General features: G+C 57.0%; 1 protein-coding gene across 5 annotated transcripts; it reads right to left on the reverse strand.

The window, feature by feature from the left end:
- Positions 1-221: 221 nt before the first annotated feature.
- On the reverse strand, positions 222-13264 carry LOC116448845 (collagen alpha-1(I) chain-like). 5 transcript variants are annotated; one of them, XM_032119832.1, is made up of 13 exons: positions 13073-13264; positions 9535-11193; positions 6148-8619; positions 5347-5486; positions 4891-5055; positions 4462-4617; positions 3843-3973; positions 2893-2981; positions 2296-2475; positions 1725-1877; positions 1394-1513; positions 1046-1087; positions 222-921 (listed from the first exon to the last, which is right to left on the reverse strand). In XM_032119832.1, exons 1-13 carry the CDS (start codon positions 13131-13133, stop codon positions 905-907), a joined length of 5385 nt encoding a protein of 1794 aa, XP_031975723.1. In that variant the 5' UTR covers positions 13134-13264; the 3' UTR covers positions 222-904. The 5 variants fall into 5 exon arrangements, with proteins under 5 accessions (XP_031975723.1, XP_031975724.1, XP_031975725.1 ...); XM_032119833.1 differs by having other exon boundaries at positions 6148-7753; positions 8672-11193; XM_032119834.1 differs by having other exon boundaries at positions 7411-11193; positions 13073-13263.
- Between the last annotated feature and the right edge of the window lie 3408 nt (positions 13265-16672).

Consider the following 16672-nt stretch of genomic DNA (forward strand, 5'->3'; position numbering starts at 1 on the left):
GATGTTGATCCAAGGAGGGTGTATCAGACCCCATCAGACCTCCAACTCCCACCCCATTCACTGCCCTCGACCCTGGCTTATCTGCATCTCCAGCACTAAATCCAAGGACAGAAGTATCCTGTAATCCTGCTGCTCCAAGCCTGCCCCGTCACTGCTTCCCACCCCACTTTGGGAGAGGACATGGCTGCTGAAGGATCAGTGATGCTCAAATGCTTCCAAGGTCTTATTGAACAAACAGGATTTGACAATGATTTATTTTTTTTAAGAAAGGAAGATGCTTTCTTACACACAAGAAATTATTTTTCTCCCAACATTTCTGATCATGGGGTTGCATTTTGCCCTCACACACCCAGCAGACGTACTGATCTGATTCTGGCTTGATCTGGAGGATTGTCCCTTCTCCTGAGCACAGGGGCTGGGGGAACACTTCAGGGAGGGATGGCTGGGAAACAGAAGTGGGGGACAAGACAGGACAGGCTCACAGGACGAGCCTGGTGCACCCTGGCATTTAAGGGCTTGGCCACAGTCAACCCACACGTGGTGTTTAAACCCTTTCCCTGGGTGCCAGGGGTCCAGCCTCACCCTGCAGCGTGGGAGCACAGTGGGATGTAGGAAGGACAAGGGTGGTGTGTGTAATGGGGGGTACTTGCCCACCTCCCCAACAGTTCTGCCCCTCAGCTGCAGCTGGGAAAGGGCGACTAAAGCAACTGAATCCTTGGGACAAGTCTGGGTTAGAAACGTGAACTTGTGCCAGGGCAGGCAACTGCAGGCACTGGCCAAGTGAGCTGCCCTGCGTAGTGGGCAGGGGTGATGGGTTCTGGGTGGGACATGAGAGAAGAGCAGGTCAAAGGACTTAGAGGATCAGCCATGGCCCAGAACGTGCTGTGGGTGTGCAACCTCCCAGTTACTTGTCCTCTCCGTCTGCAAAGAAGAAATGAGATTTGCTCAGCCACCTTCTCCCTGTGGGGCAAGCTGGGAGCTCCCAGGGCATTTTCTTGCAGGGGCACACGGACAGAGGGAAAGGAGACCCCACAATCCTGCTCACCTATCTGCTCATCCGAGTCATTCTCTGCCTCCTCCAAGGAATCTGTTGAGGGTTGCAAGAAAGCTCCACATCAGCTTACACCATAACCACATTTGCTGTGCTCCTCCTCCCCTCCCAGTGCCGTCACCTCCAGACTATGCTGGTGGTTATCTGCTGAAGGAGATGCCCCTACAACCCTGCACAGCCCAGGGCATGGCACAACCTGCACATGGGCAACCCAAAACCCTTCCCCCATCTGCCCAGGGCTCTTGCTGCCTTAACCACAGGGAGGCTGGGACATTCCCAGTCCCCTCCCAACCCTGGGCACCAAGACAGCATCAGCCCAGTGCACGTGAGCTGCAAACCCACCCATGCTGGGGGACTGGTATCCGTCACAGCCAATCTTCGGCCTCTTCTCACTGTAGTGGGCGCAGAGCTGGGCACTGCCCGCCCGGTTACAGCACCAGTCGTACAGCTTCAGCTCCTGGTCTGGAGGCAAAAAGGAGAGTGAGGGGCTGAAGGGAAGAGGAGGGGGAGATGGGCTAGTTACAGGTGAGGTTTTCCTTGGCTTTTGGCAGCTCCACACTCCCTCCAAGTAAAACAGCATGTCAGGAAACAGGTTGGCATAGAGATTAAAATTATTTACAGGCTACAACAATGCCAGCCTCAGCCAAGAGATGTCAAGGCTGGCTGTGCTTACCACGGTAGGGTGACGCCTGCCTGAAGAACCTCCAGTACCTCTCCTGCCGCCCCTCGATGAGCTGGTTCTGGCTGTCGTACAGGCAGCGGACGCCGGCGCCGTGCTGGTTGGGGGAGGCCGAGTGCAGCATGGAGACACGGGCACCCCACCTGCCTGCAATGGGGCAGCAGTGAGCCTTTGGCTGCTCTGCCTGGCCAGCACACCTGCCTCGGGGCAAGAATCAGGCCAGAGCTGGCTCCTTGTTATCCACCACTCTCACCAAATCACCCACGGTGCTAGAGGGGTTTGGATGATCTGATGGAGACCATCCGAGTGGTCCCCCAGGATGAGACCCTGGTCCCCAGCATCCCTATGCAGGTCAGACCAACTCTGGCCAGTCTAATAAGACAGGAACAGGTCAGCCCTCAATCCTCCTTGCTTTTCCTGTCTCTGAAGGGTAGGCCAGTCCCCCTCTTCTTTTCCTTAGGGTCACCTGCCCACCCTGCCAAGTGGGACCCCAGCACTCTCGCAGGGAAGGTGGGGAGGGACAGCTTGGGGATGAGGAGAGTGAGGAAGCAGCATGTCCACTTGCCTCCACGGCTGCTCTTGAAGCGTGGGTCCTGCTGCCCTTGCTGCAGGGAGCAAGGGCAGGTGGGCAGGCCCTGGCTCCATATCCTGGGCTCCTGCTGCTGCCCCGTCCATGCCAGACACTTCAGCCGGTAGTTGTAGCCCACGCGGCTCTCCAGCTTGTAAATCCACAATCCACGGAGGTCTGAGCAGGGAGAGAAACCATGAGCTGTCATGTCTGACCCAGGGGACCACAGGGGCTGTTTTGTCTCAAGCTGAGAGTCACATGATGCTGATGCTGGAAGCTAAACCCACGTTGCCTCTTAGTCATGGGACCCCATGCTCAACAGCCACTCAACAGCAGGGAAACGGGGGGAGAGGCTCCTGCCAAAGAAGAAAGCCTTTAGATAGAGCCATTGGGACAAAAAGTGTCCATGGGCACAGCAGGAATGTTTCAGCCTCAGGGCATAGCTGGTATCCAGGGGAAGCAAGTTTTATGTGCTTGGGAGGGAAAGCCTGGCATTGGTGAATTCAGTGAGAGCCTCGCCATAGTGGCAGGCTGGATTTCATTCCCTGGGATTATCCTCCTCCTTGCGAACCCACCCCGGCTCTGTGGCACTACCTGTGTTGTAGCCCCTGAACTGGTCAGGGCGATATTTGGCAGCTGGAGGTCTCTTAGTCAGGTCATCGTTGTGGTAAAAGCCATCCCCACTGAGTGAAGAGGAAAGAGGAAAAATCAGGGGTTGCTCTTCCCAGGTGGGATTATCCCAGCCTCAGCCCCAGCCCCAGCCTGCCCTTCAGCCATCCTGTTCCCGTGCCAGTGGGATTGCAGCACCCACATGGCAGCTCTGGGGACAAGAGGGCAAAGGCATGAGCTGCCCCAGCTGGCTTCCTCCTCTACATAGGGTGCAGTTCTTTTTGGGTGCTGCAAACACTCCTGCTGCATCAGGGGCTGAGCCCACAGACATCTGAAAACCCCCACGAGCTGCTTCCATGGTTTCCAGCATTTTGCTGGGTGATTTGGAGCAGAAACCCACGAGTGGTCATGCACACACACACACACACACACATGCCTGTGCCGCCTGCACTTCCCATCCTGGCCACCTTTTCCTTGCCCAGCTGCAGCAAGCAGCTAATGGGAAAACCCTGGAGACAGCGTGTACAGGGCAAGACATAATGCAAGGAGGCAGGAAGCAACTGCTCCGGCCAAGCACGGAAATCCCTTCCCTCGGCTGGTGCAAAGTTCAACAAACATCCCCTGTTTCCCACTCCTTCCACCCAAACCGCCAGGATGCTGGGGGCCCAGGACTCCAGAGGAATTTGTGGATCTTAAAACAAGCACAGCCCAGCAAGACAGCATGCTGCAGAGTGATCCAGTCTCTAGTGGGGCAAATTTGTTTGTGAGGTCCCTATATGCTAAGGCTGTATGGACATACAGACCCCCTCTGGGCTGTCCTCATCCTTGTAGGGCACTCCTTGGGACATGGGGGAAGGATTCAACCAGCCAGAGCTGTGGGTGGGATGCAACCCAGTGCTCAGAGGAGGCAGGGATGGGGTGCTGAGCTGCTGTACCTGGTGTAGCCGATGAGCACATTGGTGGAAGTGAGCCTGGTGTAATCCCATTGCATGCCTCCGTCCTGGTACAGCATCAGGATGTACGACCTGAAGCCATCGGTGGTCAGGACAGCCTGGTATGTGATTGTCTGGGGAGAAGTGTTGCAGACAGGTAAGAAAGTGAGTGAAGATGTGGGGCTTAAAATTGGAGTGTAGGTCAGTGCTCACTGGGAAACAGCAGAACTGAAGTCTGGAGGGAAACGAGGCAAACACAGCCAAGGCTGGTTCACATTTCGCATGGAAAATGTGATGGTTTTACTTTGAAGCTGTTCCATGAAAAGCTTCAAATTCACCCAATTTTATGCCTCTGAAAAACAGCATTTCTGGTGTGCAATAAACTCCCACCACATTAAAGAGAAAGGTTTTATGGAATGGGAGAAGTTCTACTAAAGATATCCCTCAAAAAACCTAAAAACCACCAAAACATGGGCACAGCCCAGGTCTTTTTGGCAAAATTCTTCAAGACTGGCCTCTGTCATAAAACTGGTTCTTATTTTCAGGCACAGAGAAGGTCACTGACTGTGGTCTTGGGGATTTCTGACTACTCAACAGCGCCTGTGTTCCACCAGTCCCTTACCTTCCGGGTGTCAGTCCTTGCTGCATAGACAGGTGCCTTCTCCCAGGTGATTTTCAGGGTCCAGACTGCAGAGTAGGAGGACCTCAGGTACCGCCAGACCTTCGCTTCCACGTCACGGACGAACGGAGGCTTGGCTGTGTTGAGGGTGGAGAACTCCTGTGGGTTGGGAACAAACAAGTCTGCTTTAGCTCCCAGTAGTAGGCCTAGACTGGGGTCACGCACAGACCCCTGTAACCAAGGTGCTGGATGGGATTTGGATGGCTCAAGAGGTGACACAGCACCAACAGCTCTTAGATTTGGCTCAGAAAAGGGAAAAACTGTTCACGAGCTCCATTAATTAAACATCTCAAGAGGCATCCACAGAATAGGGGATGAGTTTATAATCGAAAGGTGCTTCGTGCAATCATGCACCCACGTGGCTTCACTCACCTGGTAAAACGTGGTGCCAACACCTCTGGAGAAGTCAGCATTGTCCCAAAACACGGCGATCATGGGAACCTCTTCGTGGCCATTGAAGCCGCTGGGAGGAGGGTTGGGGTACGTGAGGACGCTGTTGTCCGAGGCTGGGAAAATGATCTGTCCATTGTCTGTAAACTGAGCAGAGGGATCCCTCCGTCAGGTGAGATCAGGACCAGCAGCAGTCCCTGGCATGGGGCTGGCAGCCCTCCCATTTCCAAGTCCATTTTGAGCAACGCCCAAGGAAAGCCACCGCCTGCCACTGCTGAAACGGCCACAAAGTCACCTCCTGCTGCAAATAGACCACAGCAGCATCCCAGTAGCTTCAGCCCTGCAAGAGTCCCATCCCAGGCACCTGGTCCCTGGTGCCTCTCCCAGGTTTTTGGGTGATGGCCGCTTGCCCAATGAGTCAAGCCCAAGTAGACTCACATAGAGAGAGCTGCGCAGGGTCTTCCCAAATGGGAATCCAGTCTCAGGCTTGAAAAGCGGAGAATTAAAATCCACTCTCCTTTCCACGTACTCCTGATCATTTTCCCTTGCCCCATACCCATAGAGGGGCACAGCTGGAACTGGAAAAGAAAACAAAGAAACAAAGAAACAAACAGTAAAACCAAACCACGTTTACAGCAAAGCCTTTGGTCTGTGTCAAAAAATTTTAAAGGGCTGAAATTATTTTGCTTCCACTGCGACACAGCCTGGGCAGCAGAAGGATGGGCGACACTGCCAGTAGCCTCCAGGGACACTCTGCATGTCACCTTCCTGCGCGGGAGCTTGTTCCCACCCCTTTCACTGCCTTACTCAAACATAGCTGCCCTAAACCTGCTACGATGGCCTTTGTGGTAAGTGTTCCCTGCTTCAACCAGCCCTGTTGGGACACTGCCATTAGGACGGGAAGAACATCATACAAGGATTGTGCCAGGGGACAGTACAGAATTAAACGCCCACAGCTCTTTCTAGAGATTTTACAGCCTCCAGTTCCCTATTTATGTCTGTTAAAAAAAAAAACACTTGGAGGGAATGGGTTTTCCAGCTGATGGGACTGTATTGAAGGCAGGCTCACCCTGCCAACAGTGCAAGCTCATGTGCAGGGGCTCCTCATGCTGTGTCTCCCCCAGAGTCCTGTCTTCAAATAGATCCCTTGTTTTCTAGGCACTGAATGTCCCTGAGGATGGTCCGTCAGGAAACTGGATGCGTTAGTCACACCCAGGCTGCTCTGCGAGCATCACATACCTGCGGGACTGGGCAGCAGGGCTGGGACAGCTGCTGGCCCTCCTGGTGGAGCTGGAACCACGGGGAATGATGCGCGGGAGGTGACAGTGGCTGCTCCTGGCCTGGGAAGCACCTCCCTGCCCCTGGGCACGGGGGCTGGTGGGGCTGAGCCGGCGAGGGTCGGGCTGCAGGGTGTGGCAGGGTGTGCAGTGGCTGGGAACCCGCCCTGGGATCCCCCCTGGCCTGGGAAGGCTCCAGAAAGGCTCGACCCAGACGTGGCAGGGGCTCTGTTTGCCAGGCTGGTGGTCAGCTCCCTGCCCAGGAATGGCTGCAGGGCAGCGGGTGATGAGCCACCAGCAGGTCCTGGCCCCAGGGTTTTTGCGCCGGGACTGCCAGCAGTGATGCCAGCGGGAGGAAGGCCAGGGAGCCCTGGACTCCCTCCAGGTGGGGAGTGAGTCTCCATATGTGCCCCGGATCCAGCAGCACTGGGAAGCAGACGGGTTACATCCCCTTGCACTGCCATCGTTCCATGGAGCACAGCACTCGCTTCTCCAGGAACAGGGCTGTCAGCATCCCCAGAGGGGGCTCCGGGGCTTCCTGGCTGGGGGGGAGGCAGGACCAAGGCAGGGCCCCCTGGCACAGCAGCCCCCAGCTCTCCCTCTCCACCTGCAGGGGACCTCACTATTGACTCACGTGCCAAAAGCCCAGGGCTGGCAGACGCCCCCTCTGCAGAATTTCCTCTCTGTGGGGCAGAAGGCAGCATGGGGGCAGCGTTGGGGGATATGGGAGCATGAGGGGAAGCTTCTCCCAAAGGTGCCGGCATGCCTGAGGCCACCTCATCTTCAAGAGACCACGACTGAGCACCTCCAGCTTCTTCTGACAGCCCACCTGGTGACACTGGCAGCAGGGGCCTGCTCCCACTCTGGGTGCCAGGGGCAGAGTTGGGGTCCCCATTAGGTGCCAGCCCTGAGCTCAGCCCATGTCCGGGGAGAAGCAGAGAAGCAGCCACTGAGGTGGTCATGCCATTGGAAACGCCATTGTTGTCTGGAGCCACTGGGACCAGGCTGGCACCAGGGGAAGGTTCCCCATTCACCAAGGCTCCTCCAGGCACCTCCACCACATCGACTTTGCTCAGTTTTCCATCAGAAAGTTCAGTACTGGCACCACTTTGGGTGCCAGGGGTAGATACAGATGCTTCCTGAGAGCCAGCAGCCTCCAAGCTTGTGTTCAAGTCACCACCAGCTCCAGCAGCTCCAGGAAGGCTTGTTTCACCAGCAGCCTCACCTGTCCTCCCAGGTAATGAAGACCCCTCTGCAGACGAGGAAGAGGATGCAGACTGCAATGCATCTCCTGTTTCTCCATCAAGGGTTTCTGAACCAGCTGGTCCCATTCCGGTAGGAGCTTGGGACTGCCCTGCAGACCCTCCACCACCAACCACTTCACTTGCCCCTTCTTCTGCAGCAGGAAGGACGCCAGTGCCAGCACCCAGGGAGGGCTGAGCACCTTCAGCAACACTGCCTGCTCCTTCGAGTGCACCCAGGCTGGATGGATCTGAAAGAGAGGGTGCTGCAACATCACCACTGGGAGAGGCTGAACCAGATGAAGAACCTGCATCAGGCAGTTGATCCTGCTGAGGGCTGACAGCTGCTGAAGGATTTGTCTCCATATGGGGACTTCCACTCTCTGGGTTTCCTGCCTGTGCCACATCCCCTGCACTCTCAGTCCCCTGCACCAGACCAAGCCCTGGGCGAGTTTCACCATCTGGAGAGGCCGGGAACAGACTGTCAGGACCAGGGGCTGCAGATGAGATGGGTCCTGCCTCATCACCCCTTGACACAGAAGGTGCTGCCACCACATCACTGGGAGAGGTGATACCGGATGGGGAACCAGCACCAGGCAGTCGATCCACCCCAGCTGCTATTCCATTCCCTGTGGTGGAGCTCAGGGATGGCTCAGACTCAATCCCACTGCCTGCTCCTTCCAGTGCTGGCTCTGCCATGCCGGCTCCTTGCCCTTCTGCTGCTGGCAGCCCCACATCTGTGCCAAGCTGGTCCCCAAGGCCAGGTGACTGGGGTCCTACTGGTCCATGAACTGCTGAGCTGGGGGTATCCCATGCTGAAGTTGAGTCAGTGTCTGGTCCTTTGGCTCCAGGGAGGCCTGCTCCCGGGAGAGCACCAGCTGCTGTCCCCCATGGCTGTGACCCACCAAAGGATGGAGACCCAGGTGCTCCCTGGGCAGCACTGAGGTCAGGGCTCACCGGTGTCTCTGCCTCAGACACGGGGCCAGCCACAGACTCTGGGGGTGGGAAAACAGCCCCAGGAGCACTGGCAGATTCACCAGGCAGGTCCCCTGGTCCTTCAGATCCTGAGAGATCAGGCTCCATTCCAGCACTGCTGGGAGGTGCAGGACCAGTTGAAGACACTTGTCCCAGTGCTGGGACTTCTCCTGCTTCTGTTCCATCCCCAAGTGCTGATGGAGGGGAAAGTTCAGCATTTGCCATATCCCCTGTTTCTTCTGCTGGCAGCTCTCCGGTGTTAGTGAGGTCCTGCTGAGGGCTGACAGCTGAAGGATTTGTCTCTATATGGGGACTTTCACTCTCTGGGTTTCCTGCCTGTGCCACATCCCCTGCACTTTCAGTCCCCTGCACCAGACCAAGCCCTGGACGAGTTTCACCATCTGGAGAGGCCGGGAACAGACTGTCAGGGCCAGGGGCTGCGGATGAGATGGGTCCTGCCTCATCACCCCTTGACACAGAAGGTGCTGCCACCACATCACTGGGAGAGGCGATACCGGATGGGGAACCAGCACCAGGCAGTCGATCCACCCCAGCTGCTATTCCATTCCCTGTGGTGGAGCTCAGGGATGGCTCAGACTCAATCCCACTGCCTGCTCCTTCCAGTGCTGGCTCTGCCATGCCGGCTCCTTGCCCTTCTGCTGCTGGCAGCCCCACATCTGTGCCAAGCTGGTCCCCAAGGCCAGGTGACTGGGGTCCTACTGGTCCATGAACTGCTGAGCTGGGGGTATCCCATGCTGAAGTTGAGTCAGTGTCTGGTCCTTTGGCTCCAGGGAGGCCTGCTCCCGGGAGAGCACCAGCTGCTGTCCCCCATGGCTGTGACCCACCAAAGGATGGAGACCCAGGTGCTCCCTGGGCAGCACTGAGGTCAGGGCTCACCGGTGTCTCTGCCTCAGACACGGGGCCAGCCACAGACTCTGGGGGTGGGAAAACAGCCCCAGGAGCACTGGCAGATTCACCAGGCAGGTCCCCTGGTCCTTCAGATCCTGAGAGATCAGGCTCCATTCCAGCACTGCTGGGAGGTGCAGGACCAGTTGAAGACACTTGTCCCAGTGCTGGGACTTCTCCTGCTTCTGTTCCATCCCCAAGTGCTGATGGAGGGGAAAGTTCAGCATTTGCCAAGTCTTCTGTTCCTCCAGTCAGCAGATCTCCATTATCAGCAGGAGATGCTGAGGGCTGAAGGGCTGGAGGACTCATGTCACTCTGGGTATCTTCATAGGGACTGGCATCCCCTGGACCTCCTGCCTGTGCCATGTCCCCTATCCCCTCAGCTCCCTGACCCTGGATCCCAGCAGTGGGCCATGCCAGTCCATCAGGTACAAAAGGCACTGGGCTGGGGGCATCTGAATCTGAACTCAAGCCAGTGCCAAGTCCATCGGCTTCCTGGGGAGCTCCAGCTGGCATCCCCGCTGGCTGTGGCTCCCTGAGAGATGGAGACACAGGTGCTTCTGGGCCAGTAGTGAGGTCAGGACTTGCTGGTGTCTCTGCTGCACCATCAGCTTCAGGCAGGGTGATGGCTCCAGCTTCTGGGGCTGGGTAAGCGGCCCCGGGAGCACTGGGGATGTCTGTGGGGGATGTCAGAGCATCGGGAAGCAGCACTGGCTGTTCTCCAGTGGGGGTCTGCCATGGAGCAGGCTGGAGAGATGGACTGGCCAGATCCACAGCTCCCACATCCCCTGCAGGCAGCGCAGTGGCTGAGACTGGGAGATTCGTGTCACTGTGTGCATCACTGGGAAGCTCTGGAGCTGGCAGTAAGGTGGCAGTGTTCTCTGTTCCCTCAGGTGCCACTGGTGCCCTGCTGGCTGCAGGTGACAAGACTGAACCAGAAGCCTCTGATGACGCTCCAGGAACACCCTGCCCATCCCCACCGTTGGATGGTGTCAGTGAAGAGTCTGGACTCAGCACTGCCTGGCCAGGGAGGAGGGAGGAATTCTCAGGGGTTTCCACTGTTCCTGACATCACTAGGCTCTCTGGAGGTAGGTGGGATGAGCTGGCTGTGCTGAATTCACCATTCACTCCATCTCCTGCATCTCCAGACTCTGAAGCCAAGGGACTTTCCTCACCAGCTGGGGCCATTTCTCCTGCTGGCTCTGGGTTAATGCCCTCAACCCCGCCTACTGCTCCATCCTGCTGAGTTGGAAGCAGCTCCCCAGCGGCGTCGGGACTGGGGCCCGAGGAGTTGGCACTGGCTTCACTTTGAATAGCTTCAGGCAGGGTTACACCTTCCTCGACTGCTCCCTTGGCTGTGGTCAGCCCTTGGCTCGGCAGCACAGTGACACCAGCAGTTGGCTGTGGCACCCAGGTGACTGCCAGTGGAGGGGTGGTGTTGCCAGTACTGAGGTCTGTGTCTTCTCTGTTTGCAAGGATGTCCTCCTTCACATCCTCGAGGACAGGAGTGGTCCCCAGAGGGACATCAGGAGGGATGTCTATTTCATCATGCTCTGCTTCTGGGGTGACAGCGGGGTGCTGCGTGGTGATGGCAGCAGCAGCTGTGGCTGTAGTGGGAGCAGCTGAACCTCCCTCAGTACTCTGAGTCGTGTTAGGAGGCTTGGTCACGTTCACCAAAGCTGGCACTGTAGAGCTGTATTCACTCATCACCGTCACTGGGTCTGTCTCAGTCCAGGGAGGGAAGGTCTCAGCATCAGCTGCTGTAATGCTCATCTCTGCAGTGAGTGTGGTATGGGGCCACTCGTCCTCTGCTGTGATGGGGAAAGCTGTCCCCACAGTAAAGGGCCCATCGGTAGTGACAGGGACAGCAGCAACAGCCCCAAGCCCTGCAGAGAAGCACAGAGTGGAGCGTTACAGTGGGAGCTGGAGCTGGCAGCCTACCAGGCTCAGACACATCTCCATGAGAATCACAAACCTCCCACCACTTCTTAAACCCCTTCTGCCTCATCCCACAGCCTTACAAGGCCCAGATTAAAAGCCAAGGAGTGCAGCCTGGGCTGCCTTAGGCACATCACTGCACAGCACCTCTTGCATCCCCAGCATTAGCAGCCAGGAGCTGAGACAGGACACAACTCATTGCAGGTCAGAGAAAGACACTGGTGCAAGCATGGAGGCAAAAGCAGCTGCTGAAACCCAGTCCAGTCGTGCTGGGGATGGTACTGGGGTGCTCAGCCACCAGGTAGAGCTGGAGCCCAGTAAGTCTGGTTCATAGCCCCGGGGGTGTCTGTGGAGCTGTGCCACCCCAGGACAACCCTCAGCCCACTTTCCATCGCTGCAGGGACAGCTCTGAGCACAGTCGTTTCTGCAGAGCCTGCGGAGGTTCTGTGTTTTTTCACCTTTTGGGTGTCTGAGGGACATTTAAATAACCTTACCCAAAGCCCATTGTCAGGTAGGAAAGCCAAGGCTTAGGGAAGCCTTCCCTGACTGCAGATGCGTTCTGATCTGCTGCACTTAAAGCAGGTTCAATAAAACTCTCCTGGGCTGGGCACCTGCCTGCTCCTGCCCCCATCCCTCTTGCCTCCAGCTGAGTGAAGGCACCAGGGGTTCCCCGCCCATGGAGGGAATATATGCAAGCTCCCAGGACCAAGCCCTGCTTACAGCTCTCTCCTCCTGCTGCCAAAATCTTAACCCACATCCAGGAGCTCTGCTGAAAGGAGAAGACACCTGCCCACATCCCAGACGTGTCTCCCAGAACCTACTGGCACCCATGGGTGACGTTTCACACGGTCTTATTTTTAGGACAGGGACGCAGGCTCTTGGGAGACCAAGCTGCCACCGTTGGCTCCGTGAGGAGCCGGGTGGATCTGCTGACGCTTGGCTTTAGGGAGCTTCAATTAGAGGAGACGAAGGGCACCCCGATGGCAAGATCCAGCAGGGCTTTGCCGCAGCCCGACAGCCCCAGCCTGTTCCCAATCCCGGTGCTCCAGTTCTTCAGGTTCCCCCTGACAGGCAGCCAGATCTCCCTGCAGCAGAGGTGCCTCCAACCTCACCGCCGGCTCAGCTCGTTAGCTTGTAGCTTGTGCAGGGTCATTAATGAATATTAGCTCCTGTGCCAGACCAGTCCTCGAGGGGTCCATCCTCTGCTAGACCCATTTGCCATCAGGCTGCTTCATTGTCATCTTCCCTGGCTGGAATAAGCTCTTTGTACCAGCCCCCTCAGCCAAAGGGGCTCAGCAGCTTCCTTCCCCATCTCAGGGAAAACAAAACACATCAGTCAAGTCGTTCCCATTCAGTCTGGCCCACTCCACTCCAGTAAATCCCTGTTTTATCTTAATTCTTCAATGTGGAGCAGGAAACACCATCTACCCCACATACCCATTCATGAGAAGCTTGTGCAAGAGGGGCCCCAGCATGGAGCACCAGCATTTGCTCTTTCCTGGGATGTGGGAGGGATGGAAGCATCCCTGGGTCCTGCTCTGCCAGCTGGCTTCCCTTGGCTCCTTTGCTGGAGGGGTACACAGCTGCCTGCAGGCTTCCGGGCTGGGCTCTCATGTCTCCCACAGCTCCACGCCTGCAACCAGCCCCTCGGGGTGATGCTTGCCCTGTAAAACGCTTTTCCAGCTCTTTGGCTGCAATGCCTTGCAAGGACTGGTCATAAGAGGAGTTTCCAGTACAGCCAGGAGTGAAAAGCATCTCACAGCATACCTGCTGCACCCCAACAGAGCTCAGGTAGCACATGGGCTAGCAGAAAAATATAGGACATACCGTGCAGAATCCATGCGCAGCATCCCAGGAAGGTGGAGAGCGTCCATCGCCTGGTCCCCATGCCTCAGGCCTCCACACAGGCAGAGCACTCGGAAGCTCAAAGGGAGGAGAGAGCAGCGAGGAGCAGCTCCCTCCGTCCCTCCCTGCCTGCCTCTCCTGCAGAGCTGGAGTCCCACAGGTGCTCCTGCTCCTGCTCCCTCCTATTTATAGGGATGACAGAAGGAGGCAGGTTGCTCTCCCGCCCCCGGTCCCTTCCCTCCAATGTCCCTGTCACCCTTCCCTTTCCTTCCCTTCCGGTCGAGCCCTCCCCTTCCCAAGGGCTGGATGCCCTGTTCAGGTGGGGCATGGGCTGGGGTGTACTCAAAGCCCACCCTGCAGGGACCCACATCTCCCCAGGGACCTGGCCACAGCCTGGTGCAGCTCCCCGGGCTGCCAGCACCAGAAGGTGAAGCTGAGCCCAGAGCAGTGTGTGGCACTACCAACAGTGGCATGGCAGTCACCCCACGGACCCCACAGGACTTGTTCCACATGCAGGGTATGGGGCCACAGAGCAGTGTGTGGTGGTGACAAGGCAGTGCCAGCTGGTGTCACCATGCCTGTGAGGACACCACGGGCACTAAAATCACCAGCTGAGCCATGTCTCAGGCCAGAACAAGGCAGAACGCAAGTCCCCACTTGGCTCCCCAGGAGCAGATTCAGGTTATATAAAGCAGGGCAAAATATGGCTGGGGTCAGGCCCTGGGGTGTCAGTTGAGCCCGTCAGTGCTCAGCTGCAACTGGAAGCACTTCAGAGCCCCAGCACACCCCAGTGGGGTTTGAAACGTGCACCTCAGTCTGGGCACAGCAGTGCTGGGGTACTGTGAGGGGGTAAATTGTTCAGGGAAGCTTCTTTGCAAGGTTGGACCAGCATCCCCAGAGGCTGGAGCAGGAAAAGGCACAAACCTGGACCCCCTTCCCTGCTATGGGGATCCCCTGGGTCACTTCACCCCTATGTCTCGCCCCCCTCCTCCTCCTGGAGCAGCAATTCCTGCACGCCCCCTTGAAAACTGCTGCCAGCTCCCCTGTGAACAGCATTATGCAAACTCCTACCACTACATGGTTTTGTAGTCAATTAAACACTTCTCAACCAGAAATGCCCCCAGGCAACTCCTGCAAAGTGTTATGAGGGGTGTTAGGCAGTACACAGTGTCCCGCTGGAGTCGGGCAAGCAGCACATCAAGTGACACCCCGGCCAAGCACCAGGGCAGTGTGGATGGGGAAATGCCAGGGGAGGCCAGGTCACGGTTGATGGAACCCCGTCCTGTGAAACCCACGCATTACCCCCGGCAGCAGGAACAGCGCACAGGCGATAAACTGGGGGGAGCATCGCTCACCTGGAACTAAACACCTGCCCACCAAAAATGCCAGTGTGGGTGTAAAGCTGGGGGGGACAGTGCATTTGGGGTCTTGCAATCAGCACTGCAGATTATGGGGTGACTGACCCATCAGTGGCCACCTGAGCAGTGACCACACCAGGGCTGATGGAGGATTTGAGAGATGTAAACCTGCCGTGGGAGAGTTGTTCCTGCCCATGCTGACAATGCTGTATCACTTTGGAAAGCAACCCCAACAGGGAATACATGCTGACGCTGGAGAGAGTTGCTCCAGATGGCGTTTGAGGTGCAAAATGTGGTGGGAACCACAGGGATTGTTGCAAACATGCTGCTCAGCATAGAAAAAAACAACTCGACTGAAGCAAGGCACTGGCCCCAGCCTGCCTGCAAGCTCCTGTCCATGCTCCACAGGGGCCAGAACTGTCTGGAGACCCTTGTGTCTGCTGCTCCTGCGCATGCTGTCCCCAGAAATGCCCATCTCCCAGCAGAGTCACAGGGGTGACAAACCAAACATCCCTCTGCTCAGGCATTGGCACATCCTCCCAAGAAAGCCCACAGCCACCAAGGGATGCCTCATCTTGAGGACAATACCCTGTTACCACGCTGGGAAGGGGCTTTTCACTGATCTTTTTGCTATGCCTGAAACCAAGGTCCTGCCAAAGCACTGGTTCCTGTAAAAGTCATTTAATCTGCTGTTACCAAAGACCAAAGCATCAAGTGGGCACTGGAGCCCTTCAGGAGCCTGTATCCAGGGGGCAATTCTGTGAATCCCAGCACCCAGAGGCTCTGCACCATCCAGCGTGGCAGAGCATGGCCCAGCACAGTGCCTTATCAGCTTTCCTAGAATTAATGGGCTGGTTGTTCCTGTGGAGAACACAGCATCTCCTACTGGCTCCCCTCCAGCCTCCTGGCAAGGGCATTTGGAGAGGGCTCAGGGGTGGCAGTGGGGGAAACCAGGTTATCCATCAACCCCAAGGTTCTGGATGACTTAGCATGCTGGGTGTGTTGCAACACCCTCCTGCTAGAGTGGGAGCTGGGCTATAGCCATCAGCAGGGGTGAAGGGAACAGGGACACTGGAAGGGACACTGGAGTCACGAGGATCTTGAGATGCACCCCATGATGCTGCCACGTCCTCTGAAGGTGACATTCATGTTGGGCACAAGATTTGTTCGTTTGGACAATGCTGAGAGATTGGAGTGTATTACAGCAAAGAGGCTGAGAATTGTTTTGTGAACTGAGAAAGCAGCAAGACTTGGATCCAACCTCCTAAGCCCCTCTTGTCAGGGGTCTATGGCAGGCAAGCAGCCATGGGGTGAAGGTGGCACCTCAAGGACGGCAAGCACAGAGAGCATGGGCAGTGTCGGGGGCTTGTCAGAGCTCTGTGCCACCACTGCAGTGATGCCACATCCCCCCAGTGGGACCCTCTTCTCCCTCCCAGGCGGGGGCAGAGGGGACCAGAGCATCTCCTCCCCCCACAGCTCCCCAGCCACAATAATGGTGGAAGGTGGCTGTGCCAGCAGAGAACAGTGAGTACCCTGGTCACCTTTTCATCCCAGCACTTCAGGACCTTTTCCTCCCTTTGTGACGCAGTTTGGCTCCATTACTCTGGCCTTGGCGCCCGGCCATGTCCCGGGGTCTGAAGTTATGGATTCAACAGCCAGAGAAAACAGCCCAGTGGGACGCGACGTGGGAGGACTCTTGGCCCAGCTCCAAGGCGTAGGCAGACCACAAGGATTTCTTTCCCAGCACCCCACCAGGCAGCCAGCACAGGGACCCCTTCCAGCAGGCTTTGCCTGCTCCCCGGCTCCTTGCCTGGCTGCTAAGGGACCTCTCTCAGTCTTGATGAGCCAAATAAGCCCACAAAAGTCAGGCAGCATCCTAAAGAGCAAAGGGGCAACCCTGGAATGCAAGGGCATCCCAAATGGGAGCATCCTGACAAGCTGCCTGGGCACAGCCTCCAGCCCCAGCCCAGCCTCTCCCAGGCCCGGTGAGCTGGCAGGCAGCTGGGTGATCCCATGGTGTCTCTCCCCATCCTGTCCAGCTGCTGGCTCCTTCCCAGCCGGTTGAAAATCCAGACAGCCTGAGAGCAGTCCCCAGGTTAGGAATCCCACAGCTCCACACACCCCCTCCCAGCCCTCCCTGTGCTGGGGCAGTGAGGCCTGCCAGTGAGAAGCAGGGATCAGCCAAAAACAACCCCTGACACGCAAAAAGGCTATTTTGCTAATT

Source organism: Corvus moneduloides, chromosome 10 (assembly GCF_009650955.1).
Source record: "Corvus moneduloides isolate bCorMon1 chromosome 10, bCorMon1.pri, whole genome shotgun sequence".
NCBI classification, from domain to species: Eukaryota; Metazoa; Chordata; class Aves; order Passeriformes; family Corvidae; genus Corvus; species Corvus moneduloides.

Coding starts and splice junctions, on each gene's coding strand:
- LOC116448845 (XM_032119830.1), bottom strand. CDS start 13,133: ATGGGGACCAGGCGATGGACGCTCTCCACCTTCCTGGGATGCTGCGCA. Junction 3,974..4,461: donor CAAGGACTGACACCCGGAAG/GTAAGGGACTGG, acceptor ACTTCTCCCCAG/ACAATCACATACCAGGCTGT. Junction 1,514..1,724: donor GCAGGCGTCACCCTACCGTG/GTAAGCACAGCC, acceptor TTTTGCCTCCAG/ACCAGGAGCTGAAGCTGTAC.